The sequence below is a fragment of the Pogona vitticeps genome, chromosome 2, assembly GCF_051106095.1.
Source record: "Pogona vitticeps strain Pit_001003342236 chromosome 2, PviZW2.1, whole genome shotgun sequence".
Lineage (NCBI taxonomy): Eukaryota > Metazoa > Chordata > Lepidosauria > Squamata > Agamidae > Pogona > Pogona vitticeps.
The window spans coordinates 158,379,629-158,396,621 of NC_135784.1; the positions used below are offsets into that span (position 1 = coordinate 158,379,629).

The 16,993-nt window shown below is 46.8% G+C and overlaps 1 protein-coding gene across 2 annotated transcripts in view; it reads right to left on the reverse strand.

Moving 5' to 3' along the window:
* The window catches only part of KCNH3 (potassium voltage-gated channel subfamily H member 3), a 58,948-nt gene that overhangs the window by 16,721 nt on the left and 25,234 nt on the right, over positions 1-16,993 (reverse strand). For both annotated transcript variants that reach the window (XR_012083943.2, XM_020783283.3), the window contains exons 2-5: positions 4,839-5,072; positions 2,315-2,449; positions 1,511-1,641; positions 780-1,032 (exon numbers count right to left, since the gene is read on the reverse strand). Coding sequence is in view for 1 of the 2 variants with exons in the window: in XM_020783283.3 (XP_020638942.3) it covers positions 780-1,032; positions 1,511-1,641; positions 2,315-2,449; positions 4,839-5,072 (753 nt within the window). In the remaining variant the exon portion in view is untranslated. The remainder of the gene's footprint in view (positions 1-779; positions 1,033-1,510; positions 1,642-2,314; positions 2,450-4,838; positions 5,073-16,993) is intronic.

A 16,993-nucleotide genomic window follows, 5' to 3' on the forward strand; every position in this document is an offset into this window, starting at 1 on the left:
ATGGATGGAAATTGGGACTTTTAGCTATTCTCCTTCACATTTCTCTTCTTTGCTGTATCTGGCTTTTGTACTTTATGTTCTACTAACTAAGAGGGATTAACCAAAAATTCCTGCAACATAAACAATGTGGCATTATCTCTCTATTTGCCATAGCGAGGCTAGAGGGGCATCCATCCATTCCCCTTTCGGACCATTCTTGCCTATGTTGGCTATCATTTTCCTTCAATCTATGATTTAAGAACACAGGAACCTGCATTTATATAGGCTATCAGCCTATCAGCAAATCAAGCCATTCTAGATCTGGCTAGCAGCAATGGCTAGCAGCCCCATTGATCAGTAAAAGATGAGGATTAAAACAGGATCCAGAAAACTCATTTTCGACTTCCTATATTCATTATTTTATGCACCACACAACATTTCTCCCAAAGGACCCACACTCCCAAACAGTGCTGGCAAATGTTACTCTGATGGACTACCATTCTCAGTATCTTCTTCAGCTGGAATGGTGAACATGCCGGCTGGAGGGAATTTGGAGAATTTTAGGCCCAAAAAATGTAATTTTGCCAAGCTGTAATCCAGAAGCAAGAAGGAAAAGAGGAAGTGACCTTATTTGCTCCTCTAGCTCTTTTTTTTTTTTTTTTTTTTTTGGTAAGAGCGGCCGCCTAAACTGTTGAATGGAGATGATGGGATGGAACAGAGAGCATCTGCACATGTGACATGTTCTCTCTGACTGACCTACAATCCCCCTGAGGTTTGGCTTTTGGTTATTGTCTCCATACCTAAGATGAAAAGGATCTCAACCGAAAGATCACAGACACTGGGGGGTGCGCGGATCGCTTCCGGAAGCCCTTCGTCCTTGGCGCCACTGAAGCAGACACTGTAGGGCACCGTAACGGCCACGTAGAGCGTGGCCAGGAGAATCAGCCCATCCCAGCCGGCCTTGAAGGTCCCGTAATGCAACAGGATGAAGGGCGACTTGCGTGCGGCAGCCACTTTGTATTCGGGCAAGGCAGGCTTCTCCCCAAAGACACCCTGGTTGGATATGGGGGAGAATTAACAACATTCAGCACTGCAGAACAGGTTAGCCCTCTACCAGCCATGCGTAGATCTGTCCACAAAAAAAAAGAAAAAAAAGAAAAAAGAAAAGCCCAGACCATAAAATGCCACCAGTGGAGAACGAAAATTCATCCCAGGACAAGGAACTTTCAGGCTTCAGATGGTTCAATGAATTGAACCAAGGTGTATGTTAAATCAGAAAAATCATAATAAAATTCAGAATCATTGCCATATTTTACCAAGTTATGCATGTCCCAAAGAAGGAGCCCACAGGATGGCAATACAGGTGGAATAACTAATTCATCTCTCTCTCTCTCTCTTTTGAAACAATATAACCGCTAGGGTCCCTTTAACATTCCTGCCAGCTGCCTTGGGTCCTAGTGCCTACCCACTGAGCCTCTGGAAGGAGCCCCTCCTGTCTTTCCATCTCCAGACTCTGCACACATGCACATACCTTGTGCAGCTTGCGCTTCCCTTTGCCCTGCTTCTGGAGGTGCCCCGACAGGTGATAGAGCACAGCCCGGCTTCGCCGACGGTTGGCATTAAAACCTTTAGCTCCACCTCGGCCATAGCGCCGTCGCCCACCTAAGAGGAACAGAAGCTTGGTGACATTTGGCAGGTCAGTACAAAAAAACCTCAACTGTATTGGTATGCAAGAGAGAACTCTCAAGGTCCCCATGTGGACAGTAGAAAAGAGTAACCCAGAAATGTAAAATCTGATCTTCTGGCTGAATTTTCCATCTTTGCCTGGAGCAGATTTTTTTTTTTTTTTACTTTCACAGAAATGTGTGCATATGCGCTACTTGAATTTGGGAGACAAGGCTTTGAATTTTAACTCTGTTCTTTCACAGGAAGCCTTTAAACCACAAATTCATGCTTTTTATGAATATTAATCCAAACAAAAGATTTGCAGACTGTTCAACAGCAATTATTGGGTCTTTCCTTTTATATTTTGTATGTTATACTAAATGTTCCAATATTCTTACAATTATTGAAACAGAACTCCGAGGAGTTCTTACTCAAATTTCTCCGAATACATATATTACGTTCCCACCACCTGCTCATCTGTGTGTCTTGCTGTGTCTGATCTTCATATCTATTATCTCCTTCTATGCCCGGGTGAATACATGTCTCTTTGCCTGTTAACCATGGGGACATAGAGGAGGGCACACTCAAAGGGTTGTCAACATTTTTCATTTAGCAGAGTAGCCGACAATTCACCTCCCACCCACCCATGCCATACCACGTCTAATTTCACCTCCTTCCTTCCAGTTTTCTGCAGATGCTCTGCTCTTGGTCTCAGTGATATCCTTGTGGGAGACCAGAAAGAGGGCCACTTCTCCTTTCTCATTCTTGATAGGCACCACATCCAGGAGACACCAAAAGGGGACACCTAGAAGGAGAAGGAGGCAGGTGGGATCAGCAAGGAGGAGATGATGGTCTCCCCTCTACTGCATTGCTGGCCTTCTCTGGTACACCACTGAAGAACAGAAGCCGGGAAGGACAGCAACCTTTCCCTTGACAACCCAGCGGCCTTTCCCAAAGGGCTGCATGTGAAAAATGTAGGTCTTAAAAACAAAATATTGAAACCCTGGCCATGCCCTGCGAGCGCAGCAGCCCCACCTCTCCCAAGCCCATATGCTTTAGGCAAGTTACTCTTCTGGACTACAACTCTTAGAAGCCCACAGATTCCCATTTAGCTTTCACTGAAGCTCTTCTTTCAGGGCCCCTTCTCTCTTGGAATACGGGCGCTGATCTAAACTGCTTCAGGCCCAGTGGATGCTCCATGGAACTCCTGCCTGCTACCACTCAGACTTCTTGACAGCTGACCTGGCCTTAGAGCCAGCAGATTTTTTTCTCTCTTCCTCCTGTGCCTTGCTGGCATGTGTGTATGTGTCTTATGTTTCCAGCAGCAGACGTTCTTTCTTGTCATGCCCTGTGGATCCCTACTGCAGGGTCTCCAGATACGTATTAGATGAAAGGGCTCAGGCACCTTTGGTAAGTTGTGTAAAACAGGGAATTTCATCAGGTGTGGCTGAATTGAAAACTTCTCTCTGCACGTTCATTAAAAGGGCAGGATCCCTGTTCCCTTCTCCACTGAACCATCCAGTCCTATATACACTGGTGCCTCACACAACGATGTTAATTGGTTCCAAAAAAAATCAACGTTGTGTGAAACATCGTTCTGTGAAACACCATTTCCCATAGGAATGAATTGAAAACTGGTTAATCAGTTCCAATTGGAACAGATTGCCATCGTTCAGTGAAAATCCCCATAGGAAACATCGTTGAGTGAAACAATGTTTCCTATGTATTGGAATGTATTGAAGCCGACTCAATACATTTCAATGCCTTTGCAAAGTCCTTTTTCGCTCCTGTAAAAGTGTCTTACAATGTTTGGACACTGTTTTAAATGATTGCAATGGTTAGTCCACCTCCTGAAACGTATGCAAACTTAATTTGATGTTGTTCAGAGTCGTCCTTAATTTTTAGTGATTTTTTGAATTTTCTCTCATTGGAATGTATTGAACTTTCCGTCCAATGCATTCCATTGAGAGAAAATTCAGAAAATCACCAAAAATTAAGGACGACTCAGAACAACACCAAATTAAGTTTGCATAGGGTTCAGGAGGTGGGCTAACGATTGCAAGCATTTAAAACCTGTTCCAAACATTGTAAGACCCTTAAAAATGAGCGAAAATGGAAGAGCTTCAAAAGCACTGAAGCCGGCTTCAGTGCTTTTGAAGTCTTTTCCGATGTTCCTTTTCGCTCATTTTTAAGTGTCTTACAATGTTTGGAACAGGTTTTAAATGCTTGCAATCGTTAGCCCACCTCCTGAACCCTATGCAAACTTAATTTGGTGTTGTTCTGAGTCGTCCTTAATTTTTGGTGATTTTTTGTTTTCCCTATTTAAATGAACTGAACTGTCCATTCAATTGATTTAAATGGGGAAAATAAAAAAATCATCAAAAATTAATGAAGACTCAGAACGAAACCAAATTAAGTTTGCACATGTTTCACAAGGTGCACTATGGAATCCAAGCATTTAAAACAGGTTTCAAACATTTTAAGACACTTTTAAATGAGCAAAAAGGGACATCGTTAAGTGAAATTCCCCCATAGAGAACATCGTTAAACGATGGGGGAAATTCCTCAAAAAAACCCATCGCTGTGTGAATTCATCGTTGTATGAAGCAATCGTTGTGCGAGGCACCACTGTATATGGCTGTTAGTGCAGAGCTTGGAAAAGGAAGTGTCGGTGGTGATGCAGGTTAGTTTGAGTATTGGTACTATTGTGCTTATTTCTCATCATTGCCACTGCAGGGGGGGGGAACACTTGGTGAGATGATACGTTTTCAAAATGGTTTTTGAGTTTCAGGAAGTAAATGAGCAGCTCTTGGCAATTGTTTTTAATCGGTTGGGGGATCTGGGGAGTTGAAGTCTAAAAAGGAACTTTCCCAAGCTTTGGGTTTGTGCCCCACAGGGTCAAGGCCTGATAAGAAATGGTCCATCACCATTTCTAACAAGGCTTCAGCCCCACCAGATTGTGTCCGTCCCCATTCCCCTTCCCACGAAGAAGCGATACCTAGGGTTTGGTCTTCTACTACCTTTAAAGGCTGTCAACATCTTTTTTTGAGGGAGGGGATATAGCTTCCAAAATTCCCTGGCCATCTTGGAAAAATAGTTATTCACAGTTCTTGACAGCTTTAATCTCCACCCCACCCTGAGAATCATGGAGACCTTGCCAGTGCCGTTTATTTTAGTGATGAAGGGAGACTCACCGCTCTTCCTGTAGAGAATGAGCTCAGCCTTAAATTCCTTGCGCTCATCAAGGGCCTTGCGGATCTGGGCGCGGACAAGTTCGCTGGTGTCAGGCCCGTAGAGGAAGCTGCAGGCACAGCAACGCTGCATGACCTCTGCCCGGGAGAAGCCAGTCAGTTCACAGAAGCCATCAGAACAGTACACCACAGGGAAGGCCCCACGCACTTGAGCGTTGCCCAGCACAAAGTTACTGTCTGCAAGAGAGCAAAGAAGAGGCACCTAGCAGGTGGCCCTGGCTCTGGCGAAGAGCCCGTTTTGAGATCCATGCTAAGCTCTGGCAGGACTGAGGAAAGTCCGCTCTTCCTCAGCCCTTGAACTGGAGCATACTTTGACCATACACTTTAAGTGGGTAATAGACATGCCTGGGTGAACTGACTCGCAACTCTCAGCTTCTGTCACCCAGCATATAGTAAGGGAAAGTCACACATGTTAGGACTGCTGTTTAAGGGTTGGTCTTCATTGCTATAGTTTGGCAGTGGCTTATCTGAACACCATTTGTGCACGACGGGGGCTGTAGCTTGTAACATGATGGGTGCCATCTCAGTAGTGGTTCACAGGAAGAGAGGCGATGGAGAGAAGCGATGGAGGGCAACATGGAACATCATGAAAAAGGAGACACCTGATGCTTGAACATTCAAGAGGGCACAGCAGCACACGTTGAAGGAAATGACAGCAATAGGTAAACTCCTAGCATTACTGGAAAAGCAGGGACAAAAGCAATGTGTTCACTGGGATTGGTGTTCATTGTTATGAGTCTCAAGTTGCTCCCAATTCACAGTAGCCCTAACAAGGTTTAAAAGTATGTGAGATATTTAAGAGGTGGTTTTGCCAGTGTCAAGCCGCCCTCCACCCCATGAGTTTCAGCAGCTGAGAGAGGATGTGAACCCCAGTCTCCCAAGTCCTAATATGACACTGTATCCACTACACCACATTAGCTCCCACAGGGATTTGTGAAGGATTTAAATTAGAAAGTATAATTTTAAAACGTAAAAAGGGGGAAACAGTTCAGACACCAGGTGTGATTTCTCAATGGGATAGCATCCCACACTATCTCAAACACATCCCCAAGAGGTCACCACAGGAGACGCCCTCTTCACACAGAAAACAGTGACATGGCCGTTCACACAATCAAACATGGGTCAAAACAGTGCAACGCAGAGTGACCTATAACAAACAACTTCCTGATGGGTGTTCAAAAAGAAATGATTCCTTGAAGAAAAGTAAGAGTTTCCCCTGTGCACTTACAATAACGTTACGTAGCCAGGAAATTTTGAATCCGTTTACCTTGATTTGCATTGCGCTAAACCCGTAGAAACTGGAGGAGTATATTGCGATGTAGTCACACTCTTAGATGAAGCCTTGATTTCAGGGCAAGATGGAGAACAAGGAAATAACCAGGCAGTGAAAGAAGGGGGTAAAAGCCAAAAAGAAAGGAAGGAAAGAAAGCAAATTGCTTATATACTGCCCCATAGTACTTAAAGCACTCTCTGGGCAGAGCAGAGCACAGAGTGCTGTCCTCTGAGGATGCCAGCCACAGAGACTGGCGAAACATTAGGAAGAACAACCTTCAGAACACTGCCAAAGAGCCTGAAAAACCCACAACAACCACTCTCTGGGCAGTTTACAAGTTAATTATGCAGGTTACACGTTGCTCCTCCCCCAGCAAGCGGAGTATTCATTTTTACCAAACTGACCTCGGAAGGATGGAAGGCTGAGTCAACCTTGAGCTGGCTACCTGGGAGAGAACCTGGGTCGTGAGCACAGTTTTGGCTGCAGTACAGGAGAGACCACAGGTACAAGGTGGAGTGGAGACGTAGGAATGCTGTGTCGCACCCCACCCCCACCCCCTCCAGATGCCTGGTCCTTGTTTCTCCCGACTCTCCACTACCACCCCAGGAGCTGGCACCATCTGGTACCATCTCCATGTTCTATTTTTACTCTGTTTGTTCCGTGCAGGGTTTAGTCATTGCCTGCAGCATCTGGACTCAGACTTCCAACTTCTCACCCATGGAGAGAGTCGGGGGGCCTAACCCTTCCCCCAATTTACTTGCATAGATTTGAATAGGGACGTGCTGAGAGGAGGCGAGGGAGGATGGGATGGCATTTGTGGAATCTTTGTCCTGTATCCAGGAAGGAGAGTGACAATCCACTCAAAACTCCCCACCCGCCCACCCACCTACCTGACAGAGATGCCTAGCAGTAATAATCAGTTATAGCAAATGACGCTCCGCTGGGCCTGGCAGGAGAGTGAGGTGTAGTGACTACAGCAGGAGGGAAGAAATGGAAGGGATGTTGGCCAGGGAAAAGGTCACAGAGAAAGAGAGAGAGAGAGAGTCAGTCATACCTAAAACCTATGGAAGTGTCTCCAGCTCTCCCCATTCCACTTAATCATGTTTAGTTATTAATATTTTCTAAGAATCAACAATAAGGAGCCAATAAGACTTGAATCAAAGAAGATACAGATAGAGATATATAACTCTAGTATGCTCCCGGCTGACAACAATATATGAAAAGCTCTTGAGCTCTGAGAAGATTGGAATGAAAGGGGGAAAACAGGCAGAGGGAAAAGGGTTGAGCAGACCTTGCCAAGCTTAGAGACCGCTCAGAATGCCAGTTAGCTGAAAGAATATCTTTTAATATGCCCACTGAAATGAAACAAGGTGTGTCTCCTCCTCCCGGCCCTGTTCTTGTCTTGTGCTTCTGGAGGAAACACAGCAGGAGGAAGGTCTGCCGTCTTCACCTGGTGTGAAGCCCATAGTAAAGACATGCACTCTTGGCTCCTGAGTTTCAGCAGAATATGATGGGAAAGAGTCTCCTGATGAACTTCCAGGAAATGTGACACCACTAGGGAGAGGGACGCAGCTGCCTTGGGCAGCAGGCCTTGGAGGAGGATGAAAAGGGGAGCATATTGTTATTTTAATGGTTGTTATTGCATTTTGAATGCCGGAAACTGGGAGGAGTCCTTGTGTCTTACCTTCATGTGCCAAACTAATTTGGCTGGCCTTGGGTATTATTAATTTGGCTGGGTAGGATGACTCTCAGCTGCTCTGCCTTAGGCAGCTACCTACCTTGGGTTGGAAGCCTGTAAAATAAAAATGTCTTTTAACATGCAAAAGCAAAATCGTTGACTTTTTTTTAAGCTAGCAACCCAGAAATAGTTATCCTGAACCATTCCAAGAACTCTGCTCTGAGAACTCGTGCCATAAAGTGCACCTGTTAGAAATGCAAACAAGAGGCCTTGGAGGACAGACTCAGGGTATTCTTGTTTAGAAGGAGATCTGCTAAACGCAGGGTTTGGTTCGCATCCATCATCTCATCAATGAATTACGACAAACAAGAGCCTCTTCCAACGATGCACTGGAGGAGGACTCAGTTCGCTCACTCTGCCGTTTTCTACATACGATGATGGCAGGAGCGGCTGGAAGTTCCCTGTCTATCTTGGAACCTAAAAATAATGTTCTGTTTTCTAATTAGTAACAATGGAGACAGCCTTAGGGTGTTTGTATTATGTTATTCAGAGACAAAACTCCTTTCACATTTCAGAGGGTGGGGTGAGGAAATGCACCAAGCTTGGGGTCATAATCAAAGGTATCCTTCCTTCCCTAACCTGAAGCCAGCAAGATTCCTGTGAATACAGTTCCTATAATCTCCTGCTGAAATGTCTACTTGGTGAGGATGGGTGAGATTCATGGATCCAACACACACCTGGAAAGCACCAGCCTGAGCAAAGCTGTCCCTGTTGCAGTACGCTGACCAGCAGAGGGCGACTCTACCCTGACAGATGTGTCTCGCTATGGCTCAAAGTTGAAGTCAAGGGGACCAATGCTTACAGGAGAGTTGGCTGTACTTTAGAGGCCACCACTCTCCCTCTTCTGCACAGGCAAAGGTTATTTCATTGCACAAAGCCAGCATTTCTCCCTCAGACCGCAGCCAGCTCCCTTTTGTCCGCCACATGGATGCAATTTAGTTGTTTTTGCTGCTGCGGCAGCTACTGTCTCAATCCGGCTGCCTCGTTCCTCAGCCCAGAGTCAAGACATGCGCTCCAGTCTCCAAAGAGATGGAGTGTGGAAACCAAGGCAAGGAGCCGCCAGGGAGAAGAGGCAGCCGTGCAAATAGCGGTGGCACAGCCCAACAGACTTGTGTTTCCAGGAATATCCCTAAGGAAACTGCGGTGGCAGAATCCCCTGAGGTGAAGGGCTGACACAAGATTCCGCACACAGTCTTGCAGAGCCTTGACGCTACACATGGAGACTTGTTCAAAGGACTTGCCCCTTTGCCCAAAGGGACCTTGGAAGCTGTCGTTCTGTGTGAGGCATACACGTTTAGCCTCTGTAATAGAGAAGACCCAGCCTTGTTGCACTTTGGAACGTCTGTGAGGAGGAAGCCTTGACAGTTCGCCTGGTCTCTTTCTGCAGAATGTTCCCCTCGCTCCTGATTGCCACCATCATATCCACCAATTTCTTCCCGGGATCTTTATTTTTTGTACACTGTTGGTTCCAAACTTTGTCCTTTCCCGCAGTCACAGGTTATCGGTCAATTATTTTCCACAATTTCAACTAAGCCAGACACCTAAATGTAAAAAAATAATAGCATAAACTCCCACCTGAACTCAGAGGCAGGTAGCTTATGGAACGAAAAGGCAGTCATTTTAAAAATGTTGTACATTTTAAAAAGCCAACAAAAGATGGTGCATAAATCCTTTGGTCCTATTTCTTACAATAGACTGCTGGGTATTTCAAACACTGTCTATAGTATTACCATTGAATCAGGGTTGGCTTAATCTGTATACTAAATGATCTGTAGAGAATGAGTCTCATCAGATTATGGTTCGCCTGAAGGATTCCTAATGCATCTGTTGTGATTTATTTACAGAATTAGATGGTGCTTTGTGGTCGTGGTGGTGGGTTAGGAGAGGAATTTTCACAAGGCAGCATACAATACAGGAAATTTCGACAAAATCAACAATCAGATTAAAGCAATTTAAAAAGCATCTTAGAATGACACCACTATGTGAAAAATATCCATTTGACTTTTGTCCTAGCTTTTTTTGTGCCAGTCTTATTTGAAATTCCTGGCAGCTCAGATATTTTCTGCATAACCATTCAAAGCATACCTTAAGTCCACTCCACCTTCTTTAGAACAGTGGTTCTCAAACTGGGGTCCCCAGATGTCTTTGGACTGCAACTCTCAGAAATCCTAGCCAACACAGCAAGCATTGAAAGCTTCTGGGAGTTTTATTCCCAAAACATCTGGGGACCCCAGTTTGAGAATCATTGCTCTAGAACACTACTGCCTGTGGCTGCAGTGGGAAGGAATAAAGAGTGTGGAGACCTGGGTTCAAGTCCCTGTTCAGCCATAGACACTTGGAGGAGTGATGATGGTAAATTACTCATTGAACATCTCATAAGCATTGAAAACCCTATTAGCATTGCCCTAAGTCAGAAGCAAGTTCATGGCACATAATGATAGAACACTACCTCCTTTAAAATTAATAATAATGATTGTCACACACCCCTAGTTCCCCTGTGTTCTTCCACCCAACCCAGGTTCACTTTCAGGTGTGACATTTATTTCTTCAACCTGTTTCCGCTGCCACCAGAGTCGTCACTCCTCACTACATCAAATATGACTCTTAAATCAGTGTTATTAGATAAAACAAAGTTTATTAAAGTGTTCATAAGTAAATCACATAAAGTAAATTATGGATGGTCTTATTTCATTTATTCAATCAACTGTGCTTTGGTAACATATTTGCTTAGGTAGAATCATGTTAATCCAAGTATTTATTCATTTCATATCTTATTCTCTATCTCTTTATTCTTTTTCTAACACCAGGCTGGTCATAACTGCCTAAACTGCTTCTCTCTCCAACTCATATCCCTAACTCATCCCTAACTCTAACTGAAATCCTCTCTAGCTGCTCTTTAACTGTCATCCATTCTTCTTATATTTCCTTAATCCCTCCTCTTCTGTACAGCCATTGGCTCCTGAATCAGGGTTCCATTGTGATGGACAGGAGTGGTTCCTGACCCGTCCGTCACAATGATCAAGTGCTCTCATGTCAATTCTGACTTACGGCAACACTTCCCAGGGTTTTCTAGGTAGAAAATACACAGAGGCTGTTTGCCCTTCCCTTCTTCTGGGGGCTACTTGGGACTGTGCAGCTTGCCCAAGGCCACAGAGGCTGGCTTTTCTCCCTGGAGGCACAATAGAGGATCAGATTCCCAACCTGTTGCTCCTTAGCCTGATACCTAACTCAGTGAGCTATCCAGCTGGTTCATTTATAATTACCAGTCAATATATATGTCTTTGGAGATAACAGTCCCCCCCCCCCACAATTTATACTCCATGTATTTATCATGGTAAACACCAGAACAATGATGGCAAGCACGGCTGCCATGAAGAAGCTACAAGAAGGTACAACCTCCACTTAATAGCACAGGCTCCTTCTGGTCTGACCCTGTTGTTTCATTTCTTTTACTTAAAATGTTTCTAGCCCATCCAAATCGCAATGCCCTCAGGGTGGTTTTGCAAACATAAAAATGGAAACAGCGAATAAAACCAGAAATATTTACAATAAAAGCAAGGGTATCAGCTCAAATGGTGACTGGATGTTAAAATACTAGAAAATGGGATACAGTAACACCAAAAACAAAAACCAAGAGTAACAACAACACCACCATCAGAGCTACAAAGAACCATCAATATTAGGAATAGCATACATATTGCGCCAATATTTAACAAGTGGGGGCCACGTGGGGATCGTGACACATTGGTGGCACAGTGCTGGGATAAGAAACAATCCAGTGAAAAGTTGAATGGGCTTGGGTTGGACGGTGTTCCTGGCTAGAAGGGGTTAGGATCTGTGGTAAGAAGTGGTTATCCGTTAGAGTCTTGGTGAAGACTTAGTTTCGCGGCTTCTGAACCCAGATCTGGGGAATCCTAAGAGAAGGAAAATATCTACTCAAGAGAAACTATTTTTCTTATGTCAGGATTTACAAGACCTAGTGGCTAGCTCAAAATCCGGAGCTCTGAGGCTAAAGGACAGCGGCAGATAGAGTGGAAGCCTAGGTCAAAATACTAGATCTGAGGGGATAATAGAAACTAAGCAGAAGTTGTTCTTATGTCTGCAGACAAGAATCCTCTGGACAGAAGAAATATTGTGGCAAGAGTTATGAGCTTGGGAGTAACCTAGTTACAAGGAAAGCCACATGCTTAGGTTTTTTTTTTTTTTGTTAATACATGTTTATTTATTTATTTATTTATTTATTTGATTTGTATCCCGCCCATCTGGTAGGTCAATACCACTCTGAGCGGCTAACATAAAAATATACAATTATAACAGCATAAATCCAAAAATATCAAATGTCAATTAACAAAACATAATAAATCATAAATAATAAGTAGAAAAAAAAGAGAAAAGTAAATTAAATTAAATTAAACGCTGGCAGGAGGGAAGGCCTTGACATAAAGCCATGTTTTTAATTGAGTTTTAAATGTACCCAGCGAAGGGGCCGCGCGAATCTCAGGAGGGAGATTGTTCCAAAGGCGAGGAGCCACCGCCGAGAAGGCCCGGTTTCTTGTCTTCTCTCTCCGGGCCTCCCTCGGCGTCAGGCCCCTCAGCCTCACCTCCAGGCTCGCGCGGGTGGTTCGGGTAGAACTTGGTGGGTGAAGGCGTTCCGCCAAGTATCGAGGTCCCAAACCGTTTAGGGCCTTATAAGTGAGCATTAAAACTTTGAAGTCGACACGGAAACAAATGGGCAGCCAATGCAGTCTAGCCAGAATGGGAGAGATGTGATGGTATTTTCTCCCTCCGGTAAGAAGTCTGGCTGCTGCGTTCTGCACCATCTGAAGTTTCCGTATCAGCCTCAAAGGTAGCCCCACGTAGAGCGCGTTGCAGTGATCTAATCTTGAGATTACGAGTGCGTGTACTAAGGTAGTGAGGGCCCCCGTGTCGAGATAGGGCCGCAGCCGGGCAATCCGCCAGAGGTGGAAGTAGGCGGAGCGGACGACCGACGTCACCTGTGTTTCCATGGTGAGCGTCGGGTCCAAGTGTATGCCCAAGCTGCGGACCCCGCTCGCCGGGGCCAAGGTCGCCCCCCAAAGGAGAGAGGGCCAACCAGGCCACCAACCACGGGGGGTCCCACCCTCAGGACTTCCGTCTTGTCCGGGTTCAGCCGCAGACCATTTTCCTGCATCCATTCCAGTATAGTCTCCAGGCAGCGCTGGAGGGTCAGGACGGCATCACCTGCAGTTGGCAAAAAGGAGATATAGAGCTGAGTGTCATCAGCGTACTGGTGACACATCGCTCCACACCTCCTGATGACCCCCGCTAGCGGCCTCATGTAGATGTTAAATAGCATTGGGGAGATAATCGAACCCTGTGGAACCCCACAATTGGAGCTCCACGGGGCCGAGACCCTCTCCCCAAGCTGAACTCTCTGGGGACGGTCCTCCAGGAAGGAACGGAGCCAGGCTAACGCCAGGCCACCGATTCCCAACTCGGAGAGCCTCCCCAGGAGGATACCGTGGTCGACGGTATCAAAGGCCGCCGAAATATCGAGGAGGACCAACAGAGACAGTTTGCCCCTGTCGGCCTCCCTCAGCAGGTCATCATACAGGGCGACCAATGCCGTCTCTGTCCCGTGGCGCGGCCTGAAGCCCGACTGGAATGGGTCCAGTGCATCTGTTTCATCCAAGAGTGCCTGAAGCTGGTCTGCCACCACCCTCTCCACCACTTTGCTCATGAAAGAAATATTGGCGACGGGCCTGTAATTGCCAATTTCGTCCGCCGCCAAACTAGATTTCTTTCGTATGGGCCTAATGAGCGTCTCCTTGAGGGCAGATGGAAATCTGCCCTCAAGGAAAGACCCATTTATTATAGCTGTGGCCCATTCAGTTGTTTTCGGCCTGGCTGCTTTGATTAGCCAGGCCGGGCAAGGGTCCAAGGAGGAGGTGGTGGCCCGACAGCGGTCAAGCACTCTGGTCACAGAGTCAGGTGTAACTGGCTGAAAAGAATCAAAAATAACCAGGCAAGACGGAGCGCTGGACATCTCAGCTCGATTCACTGTATTTAAAAAGGGAGAGAGCTCCCGGCGGATGGCCTCCACTTTAGATTTAAAAAATGCCGCAAATTGGTCCGGAGAAAAACTAGGGGGAGGCCGATCTCCCGGGCCAACTCCGGATAGGTCGCGTACTATACGGAAAAGTTCCGCCTGCTGGTTGGAAGCTTCGCTTATCCGGTTAGCGAAGAATGATCTACTGGCAGCCTTCACCTTACTCAGGTAAAGGTTAGTTGCGACCTTAACGGCTATCCAGTTATCGTCCGTCGGATTCTTCCTCCATCTACGCTCTAGCCTTCTCCTTATTCGCTTCATCGCCCGGAGCTCCTGGGAAAACCAGGGCGCCGGACGTGTTCTGCGTCAGAGAGGGCGTTTGGGCGCGATCGTGTCCACTGCCCGGGTGGCAGCGGTAGACCAGCTATCCACCAGAACGTCGACAGGAGCGCTAGCCAGGTCAGCGGTAATCCCTCTCATGGCATCTTGGAAACCAATCGGATCCAGTAGTCTTCGAGGGCGGGCCATAGCAATAGGCCCTTGCTCCCTGCGTGGGGGGAGAGCCACTGTGAGGTTACATTTAATCAGGTGGTGGTCTGACCATGACAAGGGGACTGACACCAGGTCCGCCACCATCAGACCACTCTCACCCCAATTGGAGGAAAAGACCAGGTCCAGTGTGTGACCGCCCACGTGGGTGGGGCCGTTGACATGTTGGGACATGTTCAAGGAAGCCATGGTTTCCAAGAACTCAGAAGCTGGCCCAGTAACCTCTGCCTCCGCATGCACGTTGAAATCACCCAAGACTAAAAGCCTCGGGGATCCCAACAATGCCGCGGAGACAAAGTCAGCCAGCTCCGGAAGGGAAGTGGCTGGGCCGCAGGGAGCGCGGTAGCCCAGCAAAATCCCAATTCCATCCCTGGCCCCAATCGACACGTGGAGGGCCTCTAGACCAGGCCTTACCGCCGAGGAGCGCCTGGTAACCTCCAAGATGGATTTATATACAATGGCTACTCCCCCCCCGCCCTTCCAGTCTACCCTGGTGCTGGACATCATAACCGGGCGGGCAGATGAGGGCCAGAGGAGGTCCACCCTCCCCATTAAGCCACGTCTCGGTTATGCATGCCAGGTCTGCATCCTCCTCCAGAATAAGATCTTGAATTAGCTGGGGCTTATTGGATACAGACCTGGCATTCAACAGCAGCAGGGTTAGAGTGGAAGGCTGGCTGAACTGGTTACCTCGATTCTGGGGGTTGGTCACAGCCTCAGAACAGTGAACAGCCTTCAAACATCTGTTCACCGTTCTACTAACACGAGTGGGGGCTGCGCCAACGCCATATCGCCCTCTACCCACATGTGTCTGTTATAGAATACCAGTCTATGTTCTTATAATTTTGATTGACTGTGCCTGGTGCTTCTGGATCATCCTCATCCTCATCTTAGAACTGCAGAACTGGAAAGGACTGTGGATCATCGAGTCTAGCCCCTTCAAGAAGGCACCCTGGGGAATCAAACTCCCGACCTCTGGCTCCACAACCAGAAACCTAAACCACAGGGCGATCCAGCAGCTATGCCTGCCTACAGAGGAAAGTCCACTAATGAGGGTGCCAGGGATCCTTCTCTAGGGAGGGCATTCCACAGGTGGAGGGGCCACTACTGGGAAGACACCTCTTCCGGTAGCCACCAATAGCCCCACTGTGGGTGGTGGCATCCAGAGAAGACCTTCCAAAGTTTATTCTAGTATAAAGGCAGCTCCCAGGAACCATCTCCCAGCTTCCAGGGTCCAGTTAAACCTCTGAGGGACCCCACTCATTTCTATAATCTGGACGGGCATTGCCTGGTTTGGGCAGCCAACATTGGTTCCAAGGAATTTAAACACCTACTGCCTGCATTTTGCAGATTGTCACCTTGTCTGCACAGTTTTTCTGTCCTTTGCTAAAGGGTCTCCCTGCTGCCACAGTACTCTCTTGTTCAAAACTTGCCTGTTGCCATAGCCTGTCACTGCCGTGCCTAATGGCTTTTGCTTCCAAACGGCAACCCTAGTAGAGGGCAGTCTCAAGAGACTTCTCATTATTAGTTCACCATCAGAGACGCTTTGTGCACCCAGGACATTCAAGGCAGTAAATCAAATGTGTTTTTCTTCGCCCCTCCCAAAAAAAAATTCAGCTAAGGGGGGAAAAAAAAACCAAAGAAAGGAGGTGAAAAGCAAAAATAGTCTTTTTCTAGTGGTTGAGACTGGGTCTGCAAGTTCAGCAAATTTCTAAGTCACAGAAACGTTCTGGGCATTTGGGAGCCGTCATAGAAATCTGTCAGTTTCCTCCGCTTGCACACAATTCCCACAGGATCTGGCCCTTTTTTCACATCACAGGCAGAGAAGCCAAGCCATCGCTGCTGGAAGGGCAGCTGCCCCCTCTCCTCTGTACCTCTGGCCCTTGATCCTCCTGCGAGCCCATTAAATCCCCCCCCCTCGAAAGGTAAAATAAAAGGAAATAAAAGGCTGCAATGTTTGCAGCCACAGCTACACAAAAATTTACTATATTCCAATCATTCGGTTGGTGGCCTTTCCTTTTTTTTAATGTGCTCAACCTATACTCCGGAGTTGGCTGCCCAAGGATACCAGAGTTTCCAAAGGAGTAAAGAGATGCATTTGCGATCTTCTCTCAAGGGCACCCATGCTGTTGAAGGAAAGCGGGCTTTTTGAACGCCCTCTTTCTTTTCCCTATTGAAAATGCAGGGTCTTGATCTGAGAGTACCTATGGGAGTGAGCTGCAGCCGAAACCTCTCTTTTCCTCCATCCCAGCCATGCACTTCTGCTGAGACCTTTTGCTTCTTGCCTGCCTACCCTTCTGCTTTCTCAAAGCAGCATTGGTGGTAGAGAAACGCCATCCAATCGTGCTACTGCAAGGAAAGTGCTAACCTTACAGGCTACGATCACCCAAGGCAGTTGCCTATAAATTGCCTGTTCTCTTATGGCTGCCACTGTGATCTCGCACTAGATAAGGAAACTCTCCATAAATAGCTGCTCCTGTTTCCTGCAAGAAATGGCATTACTTCAATGT